We start from the raw sequence: 21,820 nt of genomic DNA, 5'->3' as shown, positions 1-21,820 counted from the left end.
TCAGAATATTATTTTTCTTATTTATATTTTATTAAATAATATATATTTACATATGTATTTATTATAAAAATGTGCAGGATTACAAAGGAAACCAATTACAATAAAATAGTTATCAGAAAAGTTCATTGATCCTACTATCCCAAGGTCTTAATATCCCAATCTTAACAGACTCCCTATACAAGATGATATTTCAGTTACACTTTCAATTACTTCAAATAATCCTTTCAAGAAGGATTCTATGAGATAGAGATAAAAAACAAAACAAAACAGTGAATTCCAGGTGTAAGAAACAACTAATGCAAAAGCAGAGAGTTAGGAAAAGGAATTTTATGTGTAAGAAATAAATGAGAGCTTGGCTAAATCAAAGAATATAAGAGGGAGAGTGATGTCTAATGCATCTGTAAGGATAGACTGGGGCTTTTTATAAAAGCTAAACATAGGATTTTATATTTGATCCTAGACGTAATAGGAAGTCACTAGAACTTACTGAGTAGAGGAATGACATGGTTAGAACTGTGCTTATGTCATTCTCCAACTGATAAATGGTCAAAAGATATGAACAATTTTCAGACCAAAAAAAGTCATTTCTAGTCATACGAAAAAGTGCTCTAAATCATTACTGATTAGAGAAATGCAAATTTAGACAATTCTGAGGTACCACTTCACACCTCTCAGATTGCTTAAGATGACAGGAAAAGATAATGATAAATGTTGGAAGGGATGAGGGAAAACTGGGACACTAATACATTGTTGGTAAAGTTGTGAACTGATCCAACCATTCTAGAAAGCAATATGCAATTTTGCCCAAAGGCTTTCAAAATATGCATACCCTTTGATCCAGCAATGTCTTTATTGGATCTCTATCTCAAGGAAATGTTAAAAAAAAAAAAAAAAAAAAAAAAACCATGTGTGCAAAAATGTTTATAGCAACCTTTTTTGTAGTTGCAAGAAAGGGCAAGAAGTAGATGCCCATAAGTTGGGAAATGGCTGAATAAGTTGTAGTGTACAAATGTAATGGAAGATTATTGTTCTATTATAAATGATGAGCAGGCTGATTTCAGAAAAGCCTGGAGAGACTTCTGGGAACTGATACTAAATGAAATGAACAGAACCAAAAGAACAGTGTACATAGCAAGATAATGTGATAATCAACTGTGATTGACTTGTGATTCAAGGCATTTCCAACAGACTTATGATGGAAAAACTGTCTGCATCCAGTGAGAGAACTATGGGGACTGAATGTAGATCACAGCATAGTATTTTCATCTTTTTTTGTGGTTTGTTTGCTTGTTTTTAATTCTTTCTCATTTTTCCTCCTTTTGAGGTAATTTTTCTTACACAGCATGATAAAGGTAAAAATATGTTTAGAAGAATTGTACATATTTAACCTATACTGGATTACTTTCTGTTCAGGGGAAGGAGAGAAGAACGAGGGAGAAAAATTTGGAACACAAGGTTTTGCAAGGGTGAATGTTAAAAACTATCTTTGCATGTAAAAGCTCATTATTATTTTTTTAAAAGAACTGTGCTTATAAGAAAATTATTTTGGCAACAGTATATATTAGAGATTGGAGTGAAGAGAAAATTGAGACAGGGAGACTAAAACCAACAGACCATGAGGCAAATGTACTTAGTGAAAAGGGATACTGTGGTTATTAATGGTTCATTAAGTACATTTCACCTATCCTGAGTTTTATGATTCACTTTTTTTATAATGTTATAAGAAATTACATGTGAATAGTTTGATTTTTTTTGTCTGAAGCCAGAGAAGGCTTTTAAATTTGGCTTTCCAATTCATCAGAAGTTCATCTTTATCATGTCACCCAATTGACAAACTTCACAGAAATTATGCATTTTTTCTACTCAGAATCTCCTCTGCTATGCTCCTAAAACAGGGGCATTATAGTAGCAGCCAGAAACATTAGAGCTGACACAGTCTCATCTATCACCTAACTAGGCCCTTGAAAAGGTGTTCATAAATAAACCAGAAACAACATTCCTACAAGAGGAGATAGTGGGTTTTAATCTCATTTCTCTTAGTTCCTTTTCTATTCATTCATCCTCTTGTGGCTTTTCTCCTAATTACAAGGATAGAAACGTTTTTCCTCCTAGACACATAACATAGAGATTTTCTTAGTGGGCCTATTAGTATCACTTGATAGCATCTTCTAAATCCAACAATCTTCTGGGAATCATTTGAAGAAATTTTCATTATGTTTTAAACATTTCCTACAAATTTGTTTTTCCCCATTAAGTCTAAGAAACTTTGAAAATATCTCCCAGAAGCCTCATTCAACGGCTAGAGCTATGAATATTGATAGCAATAAATGCCAAAACAAAACAAAACAAAAAGACTATCAAGAAAGATACAATGCAATTTGACTGTGGGAGTCAGAGAGTTGTGTATTTCACAAATATTTTTCCATCCTTTTCCAAATAAGGTCTAGAACTTACAAATAGTGTTGATGAAAGCAGTATAGAGTTCCCTGGTAAGGAGGGGGTCTGGCATGTCTCTTAAAAATTCTTTCAGCAATGCAGCCACATCATGGACACTATGTTCCTCTTCCAATGAAACATCAATACCACGATCAAATTCCTCACGTAACTAGAAGAAATGAGGATGCAAAAGACAATTATATCACAACACTCTGAGCATCTATTACAAGAATTAGGTAACCAGCCCTTGGAAAGGCCATTCAATCTGACTTCCAGACTGCTCCTTTGGGGTAAGGCTATATAGACGAGATGGTTGAGATTTCCTTTAGTTCCTATAAAAACTCAAGTATCTAGGGATCCCACCATATTTTGACATTATGCCACAAAATAGGCTGCAATGAGGTGACGAAATGATTGCTTTGTAGACTGTAGCCAAATCCAGGTGAGGAGGTTAAGGCCGATCACACCATTAGTAAACAATTTTTGAAGGGCTTTAACAACCTCCTTTGGCTAATCAGTTCCCCACAGGAGATTGGCAGATCATTGCCCAGAGACTTTTCTCTTGGTCACAAATATAAGGACTGTTAGAGCAAATGACTTGAAGCCAATGCAGATGGAGGTATCGTTAGAGCCCTTTAAGGTATTTTTAAGACAACATAGTAGCTTGGTAAATGTCCTAGATTCAGACTTTAGCATTCACTAAAGGTAGCTGAATCATAATGTCCAAACTTAATGTCCAACCTTCTTCCCTAGAATCAACCCTAGAGACATTACATTTCATATTGATTCTAACCTTCAAAAAAAAATGACAATTTCAGAAGCAGGATGGTGATATGAAAGCAACTACATTATTTGGAGTTAGACGTCAACTTAAATACTAGCTCTGCTATTAATTATGTGACTGGAGCAGGTTGTTCAGTATCTTGAACTTTAATTTTGTCATATTTAAAATGAGGGCAACCTGATATGGTGGAACAATACTGCTGGATTTTGAGTCCAAAGATCTAAGTTTGAAGCCCAGATCTGGTACTTACTGTATTGTGTAATTTTGGTCATCTCTTTGGACTTGTTTTTTCTCTTGTAAAAATGATGTATCAGGTGTATTAGGTGACCTAAAAAGCCTTTTCCAATTCTAAATCTATGATAGGATGGCCAGAAAATTTTGCCATTCCTTTTCAGTTCTAAATCTTAATTGCCCAATTCTCTGAATCTCTTTCAAATGTTAATTTAAAAATTAATACCTTATAATTGCTACCTGTTGTTCCTGGTTCTCTCTTCTAGAATAAAGGGTAAATCTAATCCCTCCTGTGCTATACAGTCTTTTATATATTTGAAAATTATTATCATGTCTTCCTATCTTTACTAGATTAAATTACCTCAAAACTTTCAATCATTTCTCATATGGCATATTATAGAATTTATTCTACCATTCTGCTTGCTCTCCTCTGGACATAGTCCAACAGTTTAATTCCTCAACATCTGTGGTTTTAGTGGTATGGAGACTGATGCTGATTGCAACCAATTTATGATTAAACAAATGGCTGTTGAAACCATTGAATTTAATTTCCAACAGTCAACATGGTGATGAATTCTATGAACTGATCCAATCTAATAGACTTACAAGCCTTCCCCATATATAATTTTGAAGTCTCTACATGTTAGTAAGATTATGATGAGACAGGAGTTATTTGTATTCTTTTTTTATTTTTTTTTCCTTTCTTCCTTCTCTCACTCTCCTTTTTTCCCTTCCTTCCTTCTTCCCTCTTTTCCTTCTTTTTTTCCTTCCTCCTCCCTTCCTTCTTCTCTTTCTTCCATCCTCCTTCCTTCCTCCTTCCCTCCCTCCCTCCCTTCCTTTTCTCCTTATTTTGCTTGGGTTATTCACAGGATCAATCCCAATAATGATCAACACAGAACCTTCAATCTGCTCAATTTTTCTACCTTGGGCTACTTCACCCTTCCTTAGGAATCTTGGTAGTTTTCTCTTCTTGGAAGTTCACAACATTTGTGCCAGATTTAATGAAGTTGTTCCACAATCCTGGGCCAAATTCAATGGTTTATAGTGTCTAGAAACTTCCATCCTCCCATCCTCTTTTTGAAAAATTATTACAATATTTTCTTGTCTTTCACTTTAGGACAGCTTGCCTTTCTCTATGATTCCTCAAAGATAGTAAACAAGCTTATTTGTAAAGTCTTTAAACACATCAGAAGGTATCATGGAGGAAATCCTACAGAACAGTAGAGTGGTAACAAACTAGGTTTAGTTTTTTTGTTTTTGTTTTTTTTTTAATAGAGTCGCTTGGTCTAGATGAGCTGGGCTCTGTCTTTAAACATGCCAAAGTCTTTAAAAATTCTCTTTAATATTAAATGAATGGACATTTATTCAAGGCAGTGTCAGGCTTTGTTACAAGGCAGTTGTAAATGAAATGTAATTTCTTCAGCTCTTAAATTTGACTTTTTTTTTTTTTTAGAAAAATCGCTAACTAGGATTCCCTATTTGTCCATTTGGGTCAAATAAAAGGATGGCATTATTTGAAATTCACTTTAAACCAAAGAATGAACTATCCTTGCTCACAATTTGCATCCCTTTTACCATAAAGTCATGATTATAAACTATTGTTTTCTCAAACACTACCTTATAACTGAAAAGATATGTCAATAATCATCATTATTTGTAAGAATGCTGCTTCATCAAATTGTATTTTCTTATCTCTAAAAGGGGGATAATGAGATTTGTACTATGTACTCCACAGGGTTATTATGGGGAAAGAAAAAAACATTGTAAAATTTGAAGAAGTATAGAAATGGGAGTTGTTAGTATTGCTATTAAACTACCTCCAACAGTAAGCCTTTTCTGAATATCCTAGTTTCTAGCTGTCTTCCCACCCCAAAAAAGTTTGAATATTTTTTCTATTTACTTATTGCATACCTATTATTTCTCCTGATAGAATTTAAATTCCTCGAAGGTAGTGGTTATTTTATTTATTTAATTTACTTATTTGGGTTTTTAAGAATTTTTTTTTCCCAAATACATTCATTTTTGCAAAACCTTGTGTTCCAAATTTTTTCCCTCCTTCCCCCTCCCCCAAGCAATCCAATATATGTTAAACATGTGCAATTCTTCTAAACATATTTTCATATTCATTATATTGCACAAAAAAAAGAGATCAAAAAGGAAAAAAACACAAGGAAGGAAAAAAACAATAAGCAAACAAATGACAACACAAGGTGAAAATACTATGCTTTTGATCCACATTCAGTCTCCATAGTTCTCTTTCTGGATGCAGATGGCATTTTCCATCCCAAGTCTATTGGAATTAGAGGCTATTTTGTCTTTATATTTTCAGCAAGGAATAGAACATAGATTTGCAGTCAAGAAAACCTGAGTTCAAATCTCATCTAGGTACTTATTAGTTATGTGACCCTGAGCAAGTCACTTAACCTTGTTTGCCTCAATTTCCTTAATTATAAAATGAGGATGAAATAAAACAGCAGCATTGAAGAGGGGACTTCGAACCTCTAAAATTCCTTAAAGGAGAAAATCTTCTTCAATTCTGCCTCAGTGAAGGATCCCTCCCAGAGGGACAAACATCCTTGTTATCTAGGTGGGGTTGGCTCAGTCCTGAAACTCATTGAATTCAATTCAAATTCCAGCTCAAGCTGAAACCCAGCAATGAGCCAACTTGGGACTCCACCCACGAGTTCCCTTCAGCTAAAGCTCCCATTATAAAAGAGCCAAACTAAAACCCTTTCTTTGCAGAAGTTCTCAACATGCCAGCTATGCCATGCTTGAGATGCCAAGGAGGCTCTCTCCACTGGAAAATTCTTTCCTGTGCCACCCTCTCTTTACCCTCACCTATTTCCCTAACCAGACTTTATACCTCTCTGTCAGAATTTCTAACCTTACTTCCTATCCCCAATAAACCTCTTTTTATCAATCTAGGTTTTTGGGTCTGTAAAGTCTTTTACAGAGAACCTCTGCACCACCAGAAGGGAGTCCCCAAAACTCTCTATCCTTGTGCTGAATCCTGAAGGGGTGCAGGGGAGTCAAACCTTTCCATTTGGTTCTCTGAACCCCGAACCTGCCACTAGACCTTATCATTTAACTCTCTGACCACCAGAAACTCTAATCTCATTTTGGTTCCCTAAATCTAAACCTTATCAGTATCTATCTTCTAGGATTGTTATCTGTCTCAAATGAAAAAACATTTTTAAAGTACTTAGGCCAATGTCTGACTTTTTCTCTTCCTCTTTATTATCTAGCATAGTGCCTGACACATCAAAGGAGTTTTATAAATGTTTGTTGAGTAGATGAATAATACTGGGCAAAGTAATCAAGTTGTATTGATCTTAAACTTAACTGGAAGAGCATTTAAGAGTTTTGTTTTTCCTCTTACCTGTCTTACTCTTTTCTTTGAGCTCCCAACTCGGAATATTCCTACTGTCTGGAGACCTGCAAAGACACCACCATAAAGCAAATAATCCTGTTTTATTGTTTCATATTCTTGGAAGCCAAACAAAAATAAAACAAAAGAAATACCATTGTAAAAAATCAGCCTGGCCATAGTTATAGAAGGCAGTGAGGGGAGATTCTGGAGGAGGCAACGAAAGTTCAGAAATGACTCATTTTTCCATATAGAATGGGAGAGGATGCTATTCAACAAAAGGCCAATTTTCTGGGTAACTGAACTTTATCATAATCTTTAAATATTTTTAATAATTTTTTTAGGGGAGCAAAGCATTTGAGTTAAGTTTGGGTTAAGCCCAGGTCATACAGGTAAGAAATGTTAAGTGTCTAAGGCCAGATTTGAACTCAAGTCCTCCTGACTCTAGGACTGGTAATCTGCCATCTAACTGTCCCAATTTTAAAAATAATTTTAATAAAATGTTCTGTTTCTTTGTATGCTTAAGCAAAATATAAGGAAATTTTTCTTGATGACACAACATGATTATTATGATTATCCAGTTCTGTTTTATTTTTGTTTTTTGTCTTGTCCCTCAAGGTGAGGAGATCATACTTCTTCCATGGTCTATCTTAGCTTTGGCAAAATAAGCCAATTTTCTTTTAGCCTCAGTTTTTTCTTCTGAAAAATAGATTAGATGGTGTCTAAGGATACTTCCAACGTTTAAATTCATTAATTCATTTGGCTCCTATGTTTAACCTCTAGATGGTTGTGTCTAACCTGCTAAAGTAGAGAAATAAAGTAAACAAGCTCTTAACTAGAAGTTAAATTCCAGAACAATGGTTTCAATGCTTTCAATGAACAAGTATCTTTTATCAATGTAGATCAGCGACTACTTTCTAATTTACTGTCTTAAGAATGTTTCCTGGGTAATTGACAAGTTAAATGTCCTGCTCAGGGTCAAATGGCCATTATGTGTCAATAATTTGACTTAATGCCCATCTGCAAGATTTGTAATTTATATGTAATATGTAATGATTATAAAATTTTCAGAATTGAGCAATAGATAGAGGGGCTCTCCAGTGATAAAACTATACGAGCTCTTAGTGCATGGACTTTGTAAACTATACAGTATGACAAATTCCTTTTTCTTTACTTTTCTTCCCTCCTTCCTTCCTTCTTTTCTCCCTGTTGTTCAATCATGTCTGACTCTTGGTAACCCTGTATGAGTTTTCTTGGCAAAGATATTGTAGTGACACTTCCTTCTCCAGTGGATTATGTAGCTTGCCCAGGAGTCATATAGTGAATGTCTGAGGTCAAATTTGAATTCAGATCTTTGTAAAGTATTTACCACAGTGCTCATAACACACAATAGGTGCCATAAACATATTAGCAATTATTATTACTTCCTGACTTCAGGCCCAGAACTTTATTTACTGAGCCATGTAGCTGCCTCCTGGTATATAAGTAAATACTTAATAATCTTAAGGAATGACCAACTGATCAGAACTCAAGATAAGCAGTAGTAAAAGTGAGTTAAGGATTAATATTGAGACTCTGGTTTTTAAAGAATTAACTGACAAGTATAGGAAGCAAGCCACTGATTCTGTAGATCTGAGAATTAGTAATATATGTCCTGTATCTTTATAACTGTTTTCTTTCTTGTTTTTGCCCGTCTTACCCATTTTAGTAAAAAGTATTCTATCTCACCATTGACTACTGTTTCCTTTCTATAGTTGGAGACATAATTCTCAAAATAAGTTCATTCATTTGATTGTATTATTTGACTAAGTAAGCTATGGCAAAACATAATTTCTACAAAATTGTTTCTACCATGAAATTACTTTTATAATTTGAGGAACCAACCCTTTGCACTTCAAGGTCTTTAAGGATTGTTGAAGCCAATTCATTGCTCAATGGCAACTTTTTTATGATGAGCTTCTCTGAACTTGCTAAGGCTGCTCCTTGCATGACAGAAAGAGCATCTCTGACTTGGCAGAATATGCCAGGTCTGGCAAGAATTCCAAGTTCTTTCCACAACACAGATAAAGCAATGCAGCAGAGCTTTAGTGGTGATCATGGTGTTGTGCCACAGTTCTTTTATATTGTTCTGACTCAGTTTCCCTAAATTGTCCTGCCTTGGTTTCCCTGAATTGTTCTGCCTCAGTTCTTAATTGTTCTGCAACACTACTTCTGCCTCCTAATCATGATGATCCAGATAAGGACAAAGACCTTCTATCTTAGATATCAGGACCCCAACCCTTCCCTACTTATCAGAATACCTCTCCTGACCTTGTCAGAACTGGATTGTTAGTCCTATATTCCCGCTTTCAGCACTCTGACTCTGCCCCTGTCTCAGGGGCACACACACACATATATGTCATTGAGAACTTACATTGTTTGCTGGATTCTTGGAGACCATAGTCTCATTCAGCCCTGAGACCAAACTATGAATCCATTTGATCCCATAAATCTCTTCTTTTCAAATAAAATATTAAAAACTCTCTAATCTCTATCTTGCCTCAGTTTCTCTGGCATTACAATGGCATTAGAAATATTAAAATGGATTGTGCCATTTTAATTTATTTGATTCTGAATTAATACTCCCAAAGGTTTTGTTTTTTTGTTTCTTATGATAGACTACTTTTCTAGAGTGAAATGTATCAAAGATGAGGAATATTCTAGAGTCAGTATTCCTGACTCTAGAATAAGGAAAACAGTCTTACATTAAAGAAAACACGAGACAATCAAGAAATGCAAATTATAGCACACACCCATATTTCTATAGATGAATGTAAATACATACATTATATATAATATATGCATATATAGTTATCTTTTTCTCTCTCAAATTTTTGTGCCACCACTTTATTTTAGTTCAAAGAAAAGATGCCTTTAAACCAGTCAGAAAAATAAAAGTAGCTGGGAACACTTGACAAGAGAATTGGATGTTAAACATAAAAAGCTGCAATATTATATGGTTTGGCTCTCTTTTCATTTTGTTTTCCATTGAAATTTGTGTTTGGGGGAATACAGGTTTAATATATAAAGGCAAAAAAGACCTAGTGCCTGAAACCTAGCAGATCCTTCATCAAAATGTTTAAAATTTGAACAAAATTATGGTATATTAATTTAGATAGTTATAGATGGCATCTATAAACAAATGGAACTAATAGAAATTTTATAGGCTAAATTAATTTGGGGGAGAGCTTATGAGTTTTTGATACCCATTTATAAAGATTTTTAGATCGAATCTTATTTTGAAAATATGAGTGTTTTGCATCTGAAATAATGGTGGAGAAATTTGGTTAAGAATTAAAAAAGGGAGAAACAGATGGTATCTTATTTTCCATTAAAGAACACTTGGACAGGAGGAATTTGATGAAGAGTTTGGGAAACAGATTATAAACTTGGCAGAGAAAAATGGTATTAGAGTAACAAAGTCCTTTAAGTGTCCAAGCATCTACTGGAGATGTCTCATAATTAAAGGCAGAGCAACCGAGAAATGCAATTTGCTTTAAGAACAATTTGATCCTTCAAAAAGTGGAAGGATTGAGTAGAGGGACTGGGATGTTGACCCTAATTCTAACCAATAAGGAGGAAAAAGTGGTTGCTGAAATAGAAATGGCCTAAATCTTGTAGGTAAGTGAGTGCTTCTTCAAGAAATTTATGACATAGAAGGAAAAAAAAAAAAAAAACTGGAGATAATCCTCAATGTTGGGAGAATAGATTTTAATAAATTCAGGGAAATGACAGGGAAGATTTGGTTGTCTTTATAATTCCAGTACTTAGTACAATTTTTAGCTTATATTTGTTGAATTGAACTGAATTCTTCAGGTATGGTGATAATTTTAGAAAAAAATACTATTGTAGAGGCAAATAAAACATGTACATGATAGCAAAGTTCCCCAATTGCTATTTTCATGTGACATAAAACATGTAATGTTATATTATTATGAAATGATTAAATATAGCCAATTTACTCCATAAAGACATAGTTGTATAGTAACCGACAAATATAATGAGTTAAGTAAAGGAAATATTTACTGCCTTCTAAATTTTGAAGAATGTTTTGTGTGTGTGTGTGTGTGTGTGTGTGTGTGTTTTTCCTGAGGCAACTGGGGTTCAGTGACTTGCCCAGAGTCACACAGTGAGGAAGTGTATGTGTATTTTAAAATAAATATACATTAAAATCTATCAGCTCAGATTAATAAAAGGAAGACCCAATCATGACAAGTGAAAAACCTTGAAAAAGTAGTCTATTTGTCAAGAAATACGACTGTATTGTCTTCAGTTACATCCAGTAAATCAAAGCATATATACAAGTTATCTATAATTTCAGTAGCAGTTGCATAAGTCCGAATTATTTATGAGAATAATACCTATTTAATTTCCGTAAATAAATTAACTTGTTTATCTTGAAATAGTGGCCAACCTTTTAAGTTGCTTAAAAAAATCATTTCTTAATATTGACAAAAGTTTTTTTCAGAATGAAAAGATGTAAGCTAGGGTCCATTCACATTATTGTAAATTTCAAACTAGTCTATGTAGGATCAATGGAGTTCTCCCATGAATGCTATTTGTCTTTTCTTTATCTGATACCTTTATCATGGAAGGTCACTTACCATGTTTTTCTAAATGTTGGCAACAGCTGTCCACAAGTCTGGGAACCTGTCTGTAAATAGGGTTTAGACTCAGTTTTTTATCTCTTGCTTTTTCTTTTTTGTTTTGAACCTCAGCTGGCAAAGACAGTTGTAATGCTTCTAGTAGTCGAGACTGATTGTCATCCAAATCTGTAATAGAGTCCACAGACATTGCACCCTGTAAAGTAGACACACACACATACACATACACATGTACACACACACATATATATATGCAATCAGTACAGATGGATAAAATAAAAAAAAAAAAATCACCCTCCAGATCACATCAAGTAAATATTTTTGTTCATAATTGTTGATATACAACATGAAATCACTCTGCTTGATTTAATTAGGTTGTTTGTATATTACAGTAATATAAGGGAAAATGCTTTTTTAAAAGGCCTCTGGAAATAGTCACCAACCTACCACAAAGAAGCGGTAGAGAGATAACGTCATGCTACATTCAATTTCAACAAGAGACCACATAATCTAAAGTAAGAAGAGATGAGAAAGAGCAATTAAAGCATTTTGACTTGCCCACCAAATTTAAGAAAAAAATCAACAAGTGAATCCAATCAAAGGAGTCTCACAAGACATTCAATAATTTATATTCTTCAAAAGGTTAAATGTTAAAAGGCAAAATTGCCATGAGAACAATTCCTTAAAAATGAGCCATGATGTATTCTTTTATAACTTTTCTTTAAGGATAGGGACAGTTTGGTGATGACTGTGGACAGAGTGCTGTGCCTGGAGTCAAGAAGATCTGAATTCAAATCCAGCCTTAGACACTTATTAGCTGTTTTTTCTTGGACAATAAGTTAACCTTTGTCTCACTTTCCTCATTTGTAAAAATGGGGATAATATAGAATTTACCTTCCAGGGTTGTTGTGAGAATCAAATGAGATAATATTTATGAAGTACTTAGCACAGTGTCTGGCACATAGTAGATACTATATCTGTATATATCTATATCTATATAGTATTTTTTATTTAAGTTTTTTATTTTCAAAACATATTTAAAAATAATTTTTCAACACTGATCCTTGAAAAAGCTTATGTTCCAATTTCCTCCCACTCCTCAACCCCTTCCCCTAGTGGCAAGTAATCTAATATATGTTAAATATGGTAAAATTTTTGTTAAACCCAATATAGGCACACACATTTATAAATTATCTTGCTGCACAAGAAAAATCAGATCAAAAAGAAAAAATGAAAAAATAAAATTCAAGCAAGCTACACAAAAAGAGTGAAAATCTATGTTGTGATTAACACTCATTTCCCACAGTCCTCTCTCTAGGTATACATGGCTCTCATCTATCTATCAATCTATCTAGATATAGATATAAATATAGATATATATTAACTATTATTATTATTATTATTATCAAGCTGCAAGTCTCAGGAGAGTTGGTAACTATATATTTATTGCAGCTGTTACTGAATCATTTTAGTCATGTCCAATGCTCCACGACTCCATTTGGAGTTTTCTTGGCAAAAATAGATGAGTAAACAGGCAAAAAAATTGTGACTTGTCCAGGGTCACACAATCTGATACTGGATTTGAATTCAGGTCTTTTTGACTGCAGGATCAGAGCTCCATTCACTGTACCATCTAGTTGCCCATATTTATTGCTTCTAGGTACCTAATTAGGCACATGGAATATATTAGGTAGAACACTGTATAGAGTGAGTGAAGGACTCAAAATCAGAGATAACTTTGTCCATTAGTCTTAAAACCATTAGTTAGAAGAAAGGTGTCAAACAATAACCCATGGGAACAAAGATGTCAAACAATAATCTATGGACTACATGTGGCCCACAATACTCTTGAAACAGATTAAAGTATATTTGGGAACTAGTAAATAAAATAAATTAAAATACACAAATTCAATGTGAAGTTTTCTAAGTCAATATACTTCCATGGGGATCTTTATGTATGGTTTTGTGGCCCCCTCTTTTTTTTTTCCTATTTGAGTTTGACAACACTGTACTAGAAGATAGATAAACTGGCTCAAATGGATTAAATGTTTTGGATGAGATTATTGCTTATCTTGGCCAATGATCAACAAGGTTGCTTGCAAAAGTTTCCCCTTGAATTAACAAAATATTTATCATTGCTTCCATAGCAAAATTTGATTAGGAGGGGAAAAAACTATAAAAACCATTTCTTTGGGGTTTATAAGAACTGCTGTTATTTCAATTATTAAGACAAGCTGACAAGAACTGCCAATCTATTTAATTTTAAACTGAATTACCAATAATATCACAAAATTAGACAGAGCTTCATGCCTTGCAAAGTATTCTTCTCATAATCACTCTATGAAGGTAAAGGTATTATTTTTCCATTAAAAAATAAGGAACTTGGACATAGAAATAGCACATAAGGAAGAAAAATCTCACTGGAGACTTGAATTTTGATCTCCTGATTCCAAATCCTTATGGAGATGATGGAAAATCATTGTATTTAGAAGCATAGGGATAGTTACTACCTAGATGGCTTTTAATAAGCCACATGACTTTTCTAGTCCTCAATTTCCTAATTAGAAATTTAAAGAAGCTAGATTAGATGATCTCTAAGAACCTTTCCAACTCTGGCATCTATAGTCCCATGATTGATGATTCAGGAGGCTTCTTTCCATTAAATTATGTTAATAGTTTTCTGCTGTAAGGGCAAGAGCTAAAATTTTAGATTACATGTAGAATTGCATATAGTTTTTTAAGTTTACTTAACATCTACACATTGGGTATGTAAGTATCCTAGGAGAATAAAGGCAAGCTTACCCTCCTCCTGGCACGTGGAGCAGGTTCTGGAGTGTTAGGGGACGTTGACTCATTTGGTGTTTCTGAGGTTGAGCTAAGAGATGAGTTACTGCTTGAGAGTTCTTTGTTTTGTTTCTTGCTTCCAAATGGTAAAAGTGAAGCTACAAAGTCAGATGCATCTTTTTGCTCCTCTTTCTGAGAGTCCTGTTTTAGTTTGTAGGCCCGGTCATTAGCAATTACTTGGGATAATGGCATTCCAAAAGCCTGGGGTATAAATTCTGGAATTAAAGAATAGAATTTCACTATTAAAAAAAAGTCAAATGTATAGCATTTCTTTTTTTCAGAACAATTTTCCAAGATAAAAATACTTAAATGAAAAATTTCAGAAGATAGATATTTTTTAGCTGACTGCTATCTTATTTAAGAAGCCTTCTCCAATTGAAGGTGTTTCCTTCTCCCTCATATTTTAATTCTTTTAAATTTCTCTGTTGATCCTCATATCATTGTACTTGTGTATTTCACATATTGTCTTACCTCATTTTCTAATAAAGTACAAATTCCTTGATGGAAAAGAATGTTCTGTTTCTATATTTATATTTACCTTATCCATTAGAATGTTTTGCACATTTGTTGTTGTATCTGACTCTTTCTGGTGCCATTTGGGCTATTTTTGGCAGATACTGGAGTGGTTTGTCATTTCTTTCTTCAGCTCATTTTACAGATGAGGAAACTGAAGTAAACAGGGTTAAATAACTTGCCCAGGGTCACACAGAGTGTAAGTGACTGAGACCAGATTTGAATTCAGGAAGATAAGTCTTCCTGATTCCAAACCCAGTTCTCTATTCACCATGACACCTAGCTACTCTGTTTTGCCTACTGCAGATGCTTAATATATGATAAATTTAATTTGATTCCAATTAATGAACACTTGCATAAAATTCATATATTATATATCTTATTGATCCCATAGAACCAGAAACTAATGAATACTGAGGTATTTTTATTATGATGTATAGGACATGCCACATATTTTGTCCTTTAATTCTCATCTTCAAAAAAAATTTGTCATGTAAGGCTTCTCAACAGTTTACAAAAGACTTTGGCATCTTTCATTCCCGCTCCCCCTCCCCCCCACTAATTTTCCTTCTTGTATTTGTGGCTTCACTTGCAAGCTCTTTCTCGATGAAATCACCAGATAAGTATAAGTTGACTTAATATGTAAAATCTTATCAGACTCTTAAAAGAGCATTGCTATGTCCTCATTCTTAGCAAGTGATGTTAATAAGTTACACACATACTGTTCTTTTGGAGACTAAAATGCCCCAAGAAATGTCTCTTGTTTATGGAAGGACAATGAGAACTTCCCCAACTTCTTCACTTTCTTCTCTTAGGAGAACCGTGAATCATCTTTTCACTGGAAGTTATGATATATTAATAGTATTATAGCAAGAGAGTGTATGTGGGTTTTATGCAATTGTCCCTGTAGTGTATGAAGTTATATTTTAAGAATATTAACAGCTGATTTATTTATAGTTAGTGTATGAATTGTGTGATCCTGAGCATCTTCTGTCCCTCTTCTGTCACTTTTTTTTTTGCTGTTCCTCAAAGAACTGAGGAAGACTGTTTTTCTGGTTTTTTCATGGGTCCCCACAGCTCTTTGAAATTTGAAAAAAAAAAGCCCAGATGCCAACTTACCTGAATTTAATGAGGTAACAATAAGTCAGTCAATGAACATTTATTTAAGTAACAATCTCTTATGTTCCAAGCACTGCACTAAGTACAGGGGATATAAAGAAAAGCAAAAGATAGATAGTGCCTGCTTTTAAGAAGTTCTAATTGAGGAGAAAATATTCAAATGACTACATACAAAGAAACTACAGACAATACTCAACATTCTTGTATTTAACTTTATGGACTTCAAGCAAAAGTGAAAATGAGATTACTAGTAAAATAATACAAATGCTTGAATACAACAAACATTATTTTTGATAAATTGTACTTTTCCTAACACCATAACCATTAAATAATCCATAAAATGCAGTACACAAAATAAAAATTGTAACATTCAAAACATTTTTTCTTACTACTCCCAACTATGCACAGTAGAGAAAAAAAATGAGAGGCCTGCACAAGTTTGTGGAGCATTTGGTATATTACTAAGTGCATTACTGTTCTTGTTCACCTTGCTATTTTAGAATAAAGAACTCCAAGATCATTTCTTACATATTTTCATTGTTTACCTTTAAAACTCAAGTTTTGTGTTATAATTATGCACCCACAATGTACTGCAACTCCTTTTAGATTCTAAGACAGTATCTAGACTTACCATTTTCAGAGTGTTCTGATAGCAGTGATTACAGTCCCAGCAACCTCTCACTCATTTTCAGAGGGTAGTCACGGTAAAGAGATTTATAGGAGTATAGTATGCAGCCCAATACCCTCATCACACCACTATCTGATCTAATGGAAGATAATTCATGTTTTCATTTTTAGGAATTTTATTTGTTGTACAGAATTTATGGTATTATAGTTTTGGTATATAATGAAAAGTGAATATTGTCTGAAATCAATGTTTTGTTTTTTAATGGAGATGTTAGCATAAAAGATCACAGAATTCTAGAGAATTACTAGTGAGAAAAATGTTTTGAATGTTACCAGTTTTATTTTGTGTGCCAAATTTTATACATTATTTCAGAGGTATGGTGTTAGGAAAAATACAGGTTATCACAATTGATGTTTTGTTAAGAATGGTATGCAGCAGCCCTTTTTTTTTTTTTTTTGGAGTGGCAAAGACTGGAAATTAAGTGAACGTCCATCAGTTGGGAAATACTGAATAAGTTATGGTATATGAATGTAATGGAATATTATTGTTCTATAAGAATTAATGTGTGGCTGATTTCAGAAAAACCTGGAAAGACTTACATGAATTAATCCTGAATGTAATGAGCAAAACCAGAATAGTAACAAGAAAATTATGAATGCTCAACTGTGAAAGATTTGGCTCTTTTCAACAAAGAGGTGATTCAAGGCAATTCCAACAGACTTGCATGGAAAGCGCCATCTATATTCAGAGAGAGAACTATAGAGATTGAATGTGGATCAAAGCTTTTTTTGGTTGTTGTTGTTTGCTTACTTGTTTTTTTTTTCTTTCTCATGATTTTTCCCCTTCTGATCAAATTTTTCTTGTGCAGCATGATTACTATGAAAATATGTTTAGAAGAATTATACATAGTTAATCAATATTGAACTGCTTGCTGTCTTGAGGAGGAGGTGTGAGGGAGGGAGAAAAATTTGGAACACAAGGTTTTGCAAAGATAAATGTTGAAAACTATCTTTGCACATATTTGGAAAAATAAAATGGCATAAAAAAGAATTATAGGCAGAAAAGTATATTTTCAGCAATGTCTAATAAAAGATTAGTTTTTGATGGTCATGGAAACCTTATCTCCTATTTCTCATTGGAGGGAATGTATCAACATTCACATTTTTTTTATTTTCTCACACCATTTTCTAAGAACATTACCCCCATGAAAGTTGATGATTGACTATATACATACAGGATGAATCTGAAATAATCAGTAGAAGGAAGGAACTACAATTAAAAGGGATTAAAGGTGGGATTTTAACTAAGACTGAAAGGAACTCAGAGAAGACAGGAAACGAAAATAAGTAATAAAAGTGCTGTAGGTATAATGTAGTCAGTGGGGCATGGAGTGCCTCGTTTGGGAATATCACTTTTTTTTTTTTTTTATTTAATAGCCTTTTATTTACAGGATATATACATGGGTAACTTTACAGCATTAACAATTGCCAAACCTCTTGTTCCAATTTTTCACCTCTTACCCCCCCACCCCCTCCCCTAAATGGCAGGATGACCAGTAGATGTTAAATATATTAAAATATAACTTAGATACACAATAAGTATACATGACCAAAACATTATTTTGCTGTACAAAAAGAATCAGACTCTGAATTATTGTACAATTAGCTTGTGAAGGAAATCAAAAATGCAGGTGTGCATAAATATAGGGATTGGGAATTCAATGTAATGGTTTTTAGTCATCTCCCAGAGTTCTTTTTCTGGGTATAGCTAGTTCAGTTCATTACTGCTCCATTAGAAATGATTTGGTTGATCTCGTTGCTGAGGATGGCCTGATCCATCAGAACTGGTCATCCTCTAGTATTGTTGTTGAAGTATATAATGATCTCCTGGTCCTGCTCATTTCACTCAGCATCAGTTCGTGTAAGTCTCTCCAGGCCTTTCTGAAATCATCCTGTTGGTCATTTCTTACAGAACAGTAATATTCCATAATTTTCATATACCACAATTTATTCAGCCATTCTCCAACTGATGGACATCCATTCAGTTTCCAGTTTCTAGCCACTACAAAAAGGGCTGCCACAAACAGGGAATATCACTTTGACAGCAAAGTGGAGGATAGATTGCTCTGGATAGAGATTTGTGGCAAGAAGACCAATCAGCAGGCTATAGTGCAGACATGAATTTATGAGGGTCTATACCAGGGTGTTGGTAGTGTATGTATAAGGATAAGAAGGAGATGAATAAGAGATGTTGTGGTATTGAGTGGCACAATGGATAAAGCACCAGGTCAAGAGGCAGGAAGACCTGAATTAAAATTTAGCTTCAGACATTTGCTGGTTGGGTGATCCTAGGCAAATCACTTAACCAATGTTTGCTTTGGTTTCCTCATCTATAAAATGGTGCTACTGATGAAAACATAATCAGGAAAGGGAATAGAGATTTATATTGTAGGATATAGACTGGAGAGGCAGGAAATAAAAACTGAAAGTTATGGATGGTCAAAGGAAAGAAGTTTTTTCAGCTATATGGAGAAAGGGTAATTGTACATAAGTCTCAGCCACCCTATCTTAGGTAACAGCTTTGATTAAAAAAAGATAATTATGTAGATTACATTCCACTTTTCCTCTTCTGTCATTTATGTGCCATTGAAGGAAATAAATGTAGCCCTTAGTAGAAAATACCATTTATCTGGTGGCAAGACCTAGCCAAGAATTTTAGTTAAGGTGTCTAAAGAGATATAATTAGTTCCTATAAAGCTGATCTTGTATTTCCAAACTTATTAGGTGATGGAAAGTCATTAATTCAAAATAGCATATGCAAAATTGTGCTTTACCTAGCAAATAATTCAATCCAAGTCAAGAAATATTTATCTCACTATGGACCAGGCTTTGCACTAAGACAAACTCTATTCTCAAGGAGCTCATAGTCTAATGGGGAAAACAACATGCAAACAATTATGTGCATATAATATATATATGGGATAACTTGAAGATTATCAAATAAAAATAATTTTTAAAAACCTCTCACAGCATAAACAAAGAGAAAGAGACCAAAGTCATAATGTTTTTCAACTGTTTCAGTTGTACCCAACACTTTGTGATCCAATTTGGGGCTTTCTTGACAAAAACTCATAGTAGTATAGAATAAATTGAAGGATGTACTTCTATTTGTCCTTATTATCAGTACTGAAGAAGAATAGATAGTAAGTGAAAGCATTATTAAGGACTTACTACGTTGGACATAAAAATTCAAGAAATGAACTCTTGTCCTCAAAATGCTTACATACTAATGGGGGAAATCAATAAATAAATAAACATTTAAATATGTGTATGTGTGTATATGTGTGTGTGTGTGTGTGTGTGTGTGTGTGTGTTAAATATGTATATATATTTGTATGTGTGTGTATATGTATGCGAGCTAGAAACCAGAGGGGGCCCCTCTCTGAGGCATGACACAAAATATCTGGAAATGAATACTTGTAGATCAGTCTCCTAGGTAATCAGATAAATATGAATTTAAATCAGAAGAAAAAAGAAACTGGAAAAATAGCTATAATCCTTAATGCTTATGTTTGGAATTCTTTGACTTGCATAAATTGTAACTATTGTGGTTAGAGTACAAATCCTGAAGTCCATAAAATAAAAAAAAAGTAAAATAATTATATTTTATTATTACGTATAAAGTACCTCATTACTTATTATGTATTAAGTACCTGTTATGCTTGACCCTATGTTAGATTCTATGAGTAATGTAGAAGAATAAGATAAAGTCCCTAGCATTAGAGAGCTTATCAGCAAGTTGAGGAAAAAAATATGGATTATGCATTAAACAGTCAAAAGTCAGAGGACCTGGATTCAAATGACTGGGCTAGCTTGGTTGCTTTTAGAAGTTTAGCTCTTGATCTGGAATTCCATAGAAAGATATAGTAGTCTATAGTTAAAGGATAAGACATAGTTTAAGAAAGCAGTTTGACAGAAGAAATAAAAGATTTATGTCCTTCAGTTGTATTTGGAAATATGAGTAAAGTTTGAGATTTGTATAAATGAAGAGAAGAGAGAATGTTTTTAAGATTAGAAATGAAAGCAAGAGTGAGAATAATATTCTTTTAGCAACAATGAGGATGATGACTTAGCTTCAGTGTAGCAGTGTGTTTTGTAGAAGTAAGGATACATATTACCTACATATGATGGAGCATTAGATTATGAACAGTCTTAAAAGTCAACTAAACATAAAGCTTATATACAAAGGGAATGAGTGAAAAAGATTTGGGGCATGGCATGATGAAAATATGTACTTCCATAGCCTTTTAAGACAATAATTTTGCTCTGATTATAGTCTATTGGGAAATGAAAATATATTCATATTTCTATGAATATATTGGGATTATACAGATTTCATATTTCATAATTAGGAATAAATTACCAGCAATATTTTAATTTAACAAGGATGGAAATATTAGCAGAAGATATCTGTTAAAACAACAATTAATGATATCTGGGAAGAGAAAAGTAAACAAACAGAATTCACTACTTTTGTTACCATTTTTCCTAGCTGGGGACATTAGCCAGATCTTGATCTTGTGATAAAAATCTGTCATCCATATGAATAGAGGATTATAACTCCAGAGACAGCTGAGTAATTCAGTAAAGTACTACACCCAAAGTCAGGAAAATCTATATTCAAATCCAGTCTCAAAGTAGTTGTATGACCTTAAATGAGTCACTTAACCTCAGTTTGCCTCAGTTTTCTTAAACTGCAAAATGGGGATAAATAGTAGCATCTAAATCCCAGGGTTGTAACGAGAATCAAATGAGATATTATTTGTAAAGCGCTTAGCACAGTGCTGACACATAGGTAGTATATAAATATTATTATCATTTTCCTCAAGCAATAAGTTGAAGGAAACTAATATTTTTTCTTGAAATGGATACTTTAAAAATTATTTTGTAATTCTATCTCTAAACATAATTATTTTCTATTGTTTTATTTTTGGTGGTGGAAGTAGTCATGGGGAGAAACTGAATTCAGTCAGTTAATCAGGTACACATTTGTCCTTTTTAAAATAGTTGTTTGATCAAATAGAACCATGGTCTTTCAAATCAGTTTATGCATGTGAACAGAAGTTCTAATTTCTAATTTCCCTCAGTAAAATCCATAAATTAAAATCAATTTTATTTCTTCAAACATATATATATATATATATATATGTATGTACATGTTCTCCAAACTTTTTTTTTAACTTAATCTGATTTCAT

At 33.5% G+C, this 21,820-nt stretch overlaps 1 protein-coding gene across 3 annotated transcripts in view; it reads right to left on the bottom strand.

Annotated features, from left to right (window-relative positions):
* The window catches only part of ARHGAP6 (Rho GTPase activating protein 6), a 580,691-nt gene that overhangs the window by 39,199 nt on the left and 519,672 nt on the right, over window positions 1-21,820 (bottom strand). For all 3 annotated transcript variants that reach the window (XM_003765584.4, XM_023500347.2, XM_031959003.1), the window contains exons 4-7: window positions 14,264-14,520; window positions 11,462-11,657; window positions 6,831-6,886; window positions 2,455-2,605 (exon numbers count right to left, since the gene is read on the bottom strand). In XM_003765584.4, the coding sequence (XP_003765632.1) occupies window positions 2,455-2,605; window positions 6,831-6,886; window positions 11,462-11,657; window positions 14,264-14,520 (660 nt within the window). The remainder of the gene's footprint in view (window positions 1-2,454; window positions 2,606-6,830; window positions 6,887-11,461; window positions 11,658-14,263; window positions 14,521-21,820) is intronic.

Source organism: Sarcophilus harrisii, chromosome 3, assembly GCF_902635505.1.
Source record: "Sarcophilus harrisii chromosome 3, mSarHar1.11, whole genome shotgun sequence".
Taxonomy (NCBI): Eukaryota; Metazoa; Chordata; class Mammalia; order Dasyuromorphia; family Dasyuridae; genus Sarcophilus; species Sarcophilus harrisii.
This window is presented reverse-complemented; position numbering and strand designations above follow the sequence as displayed.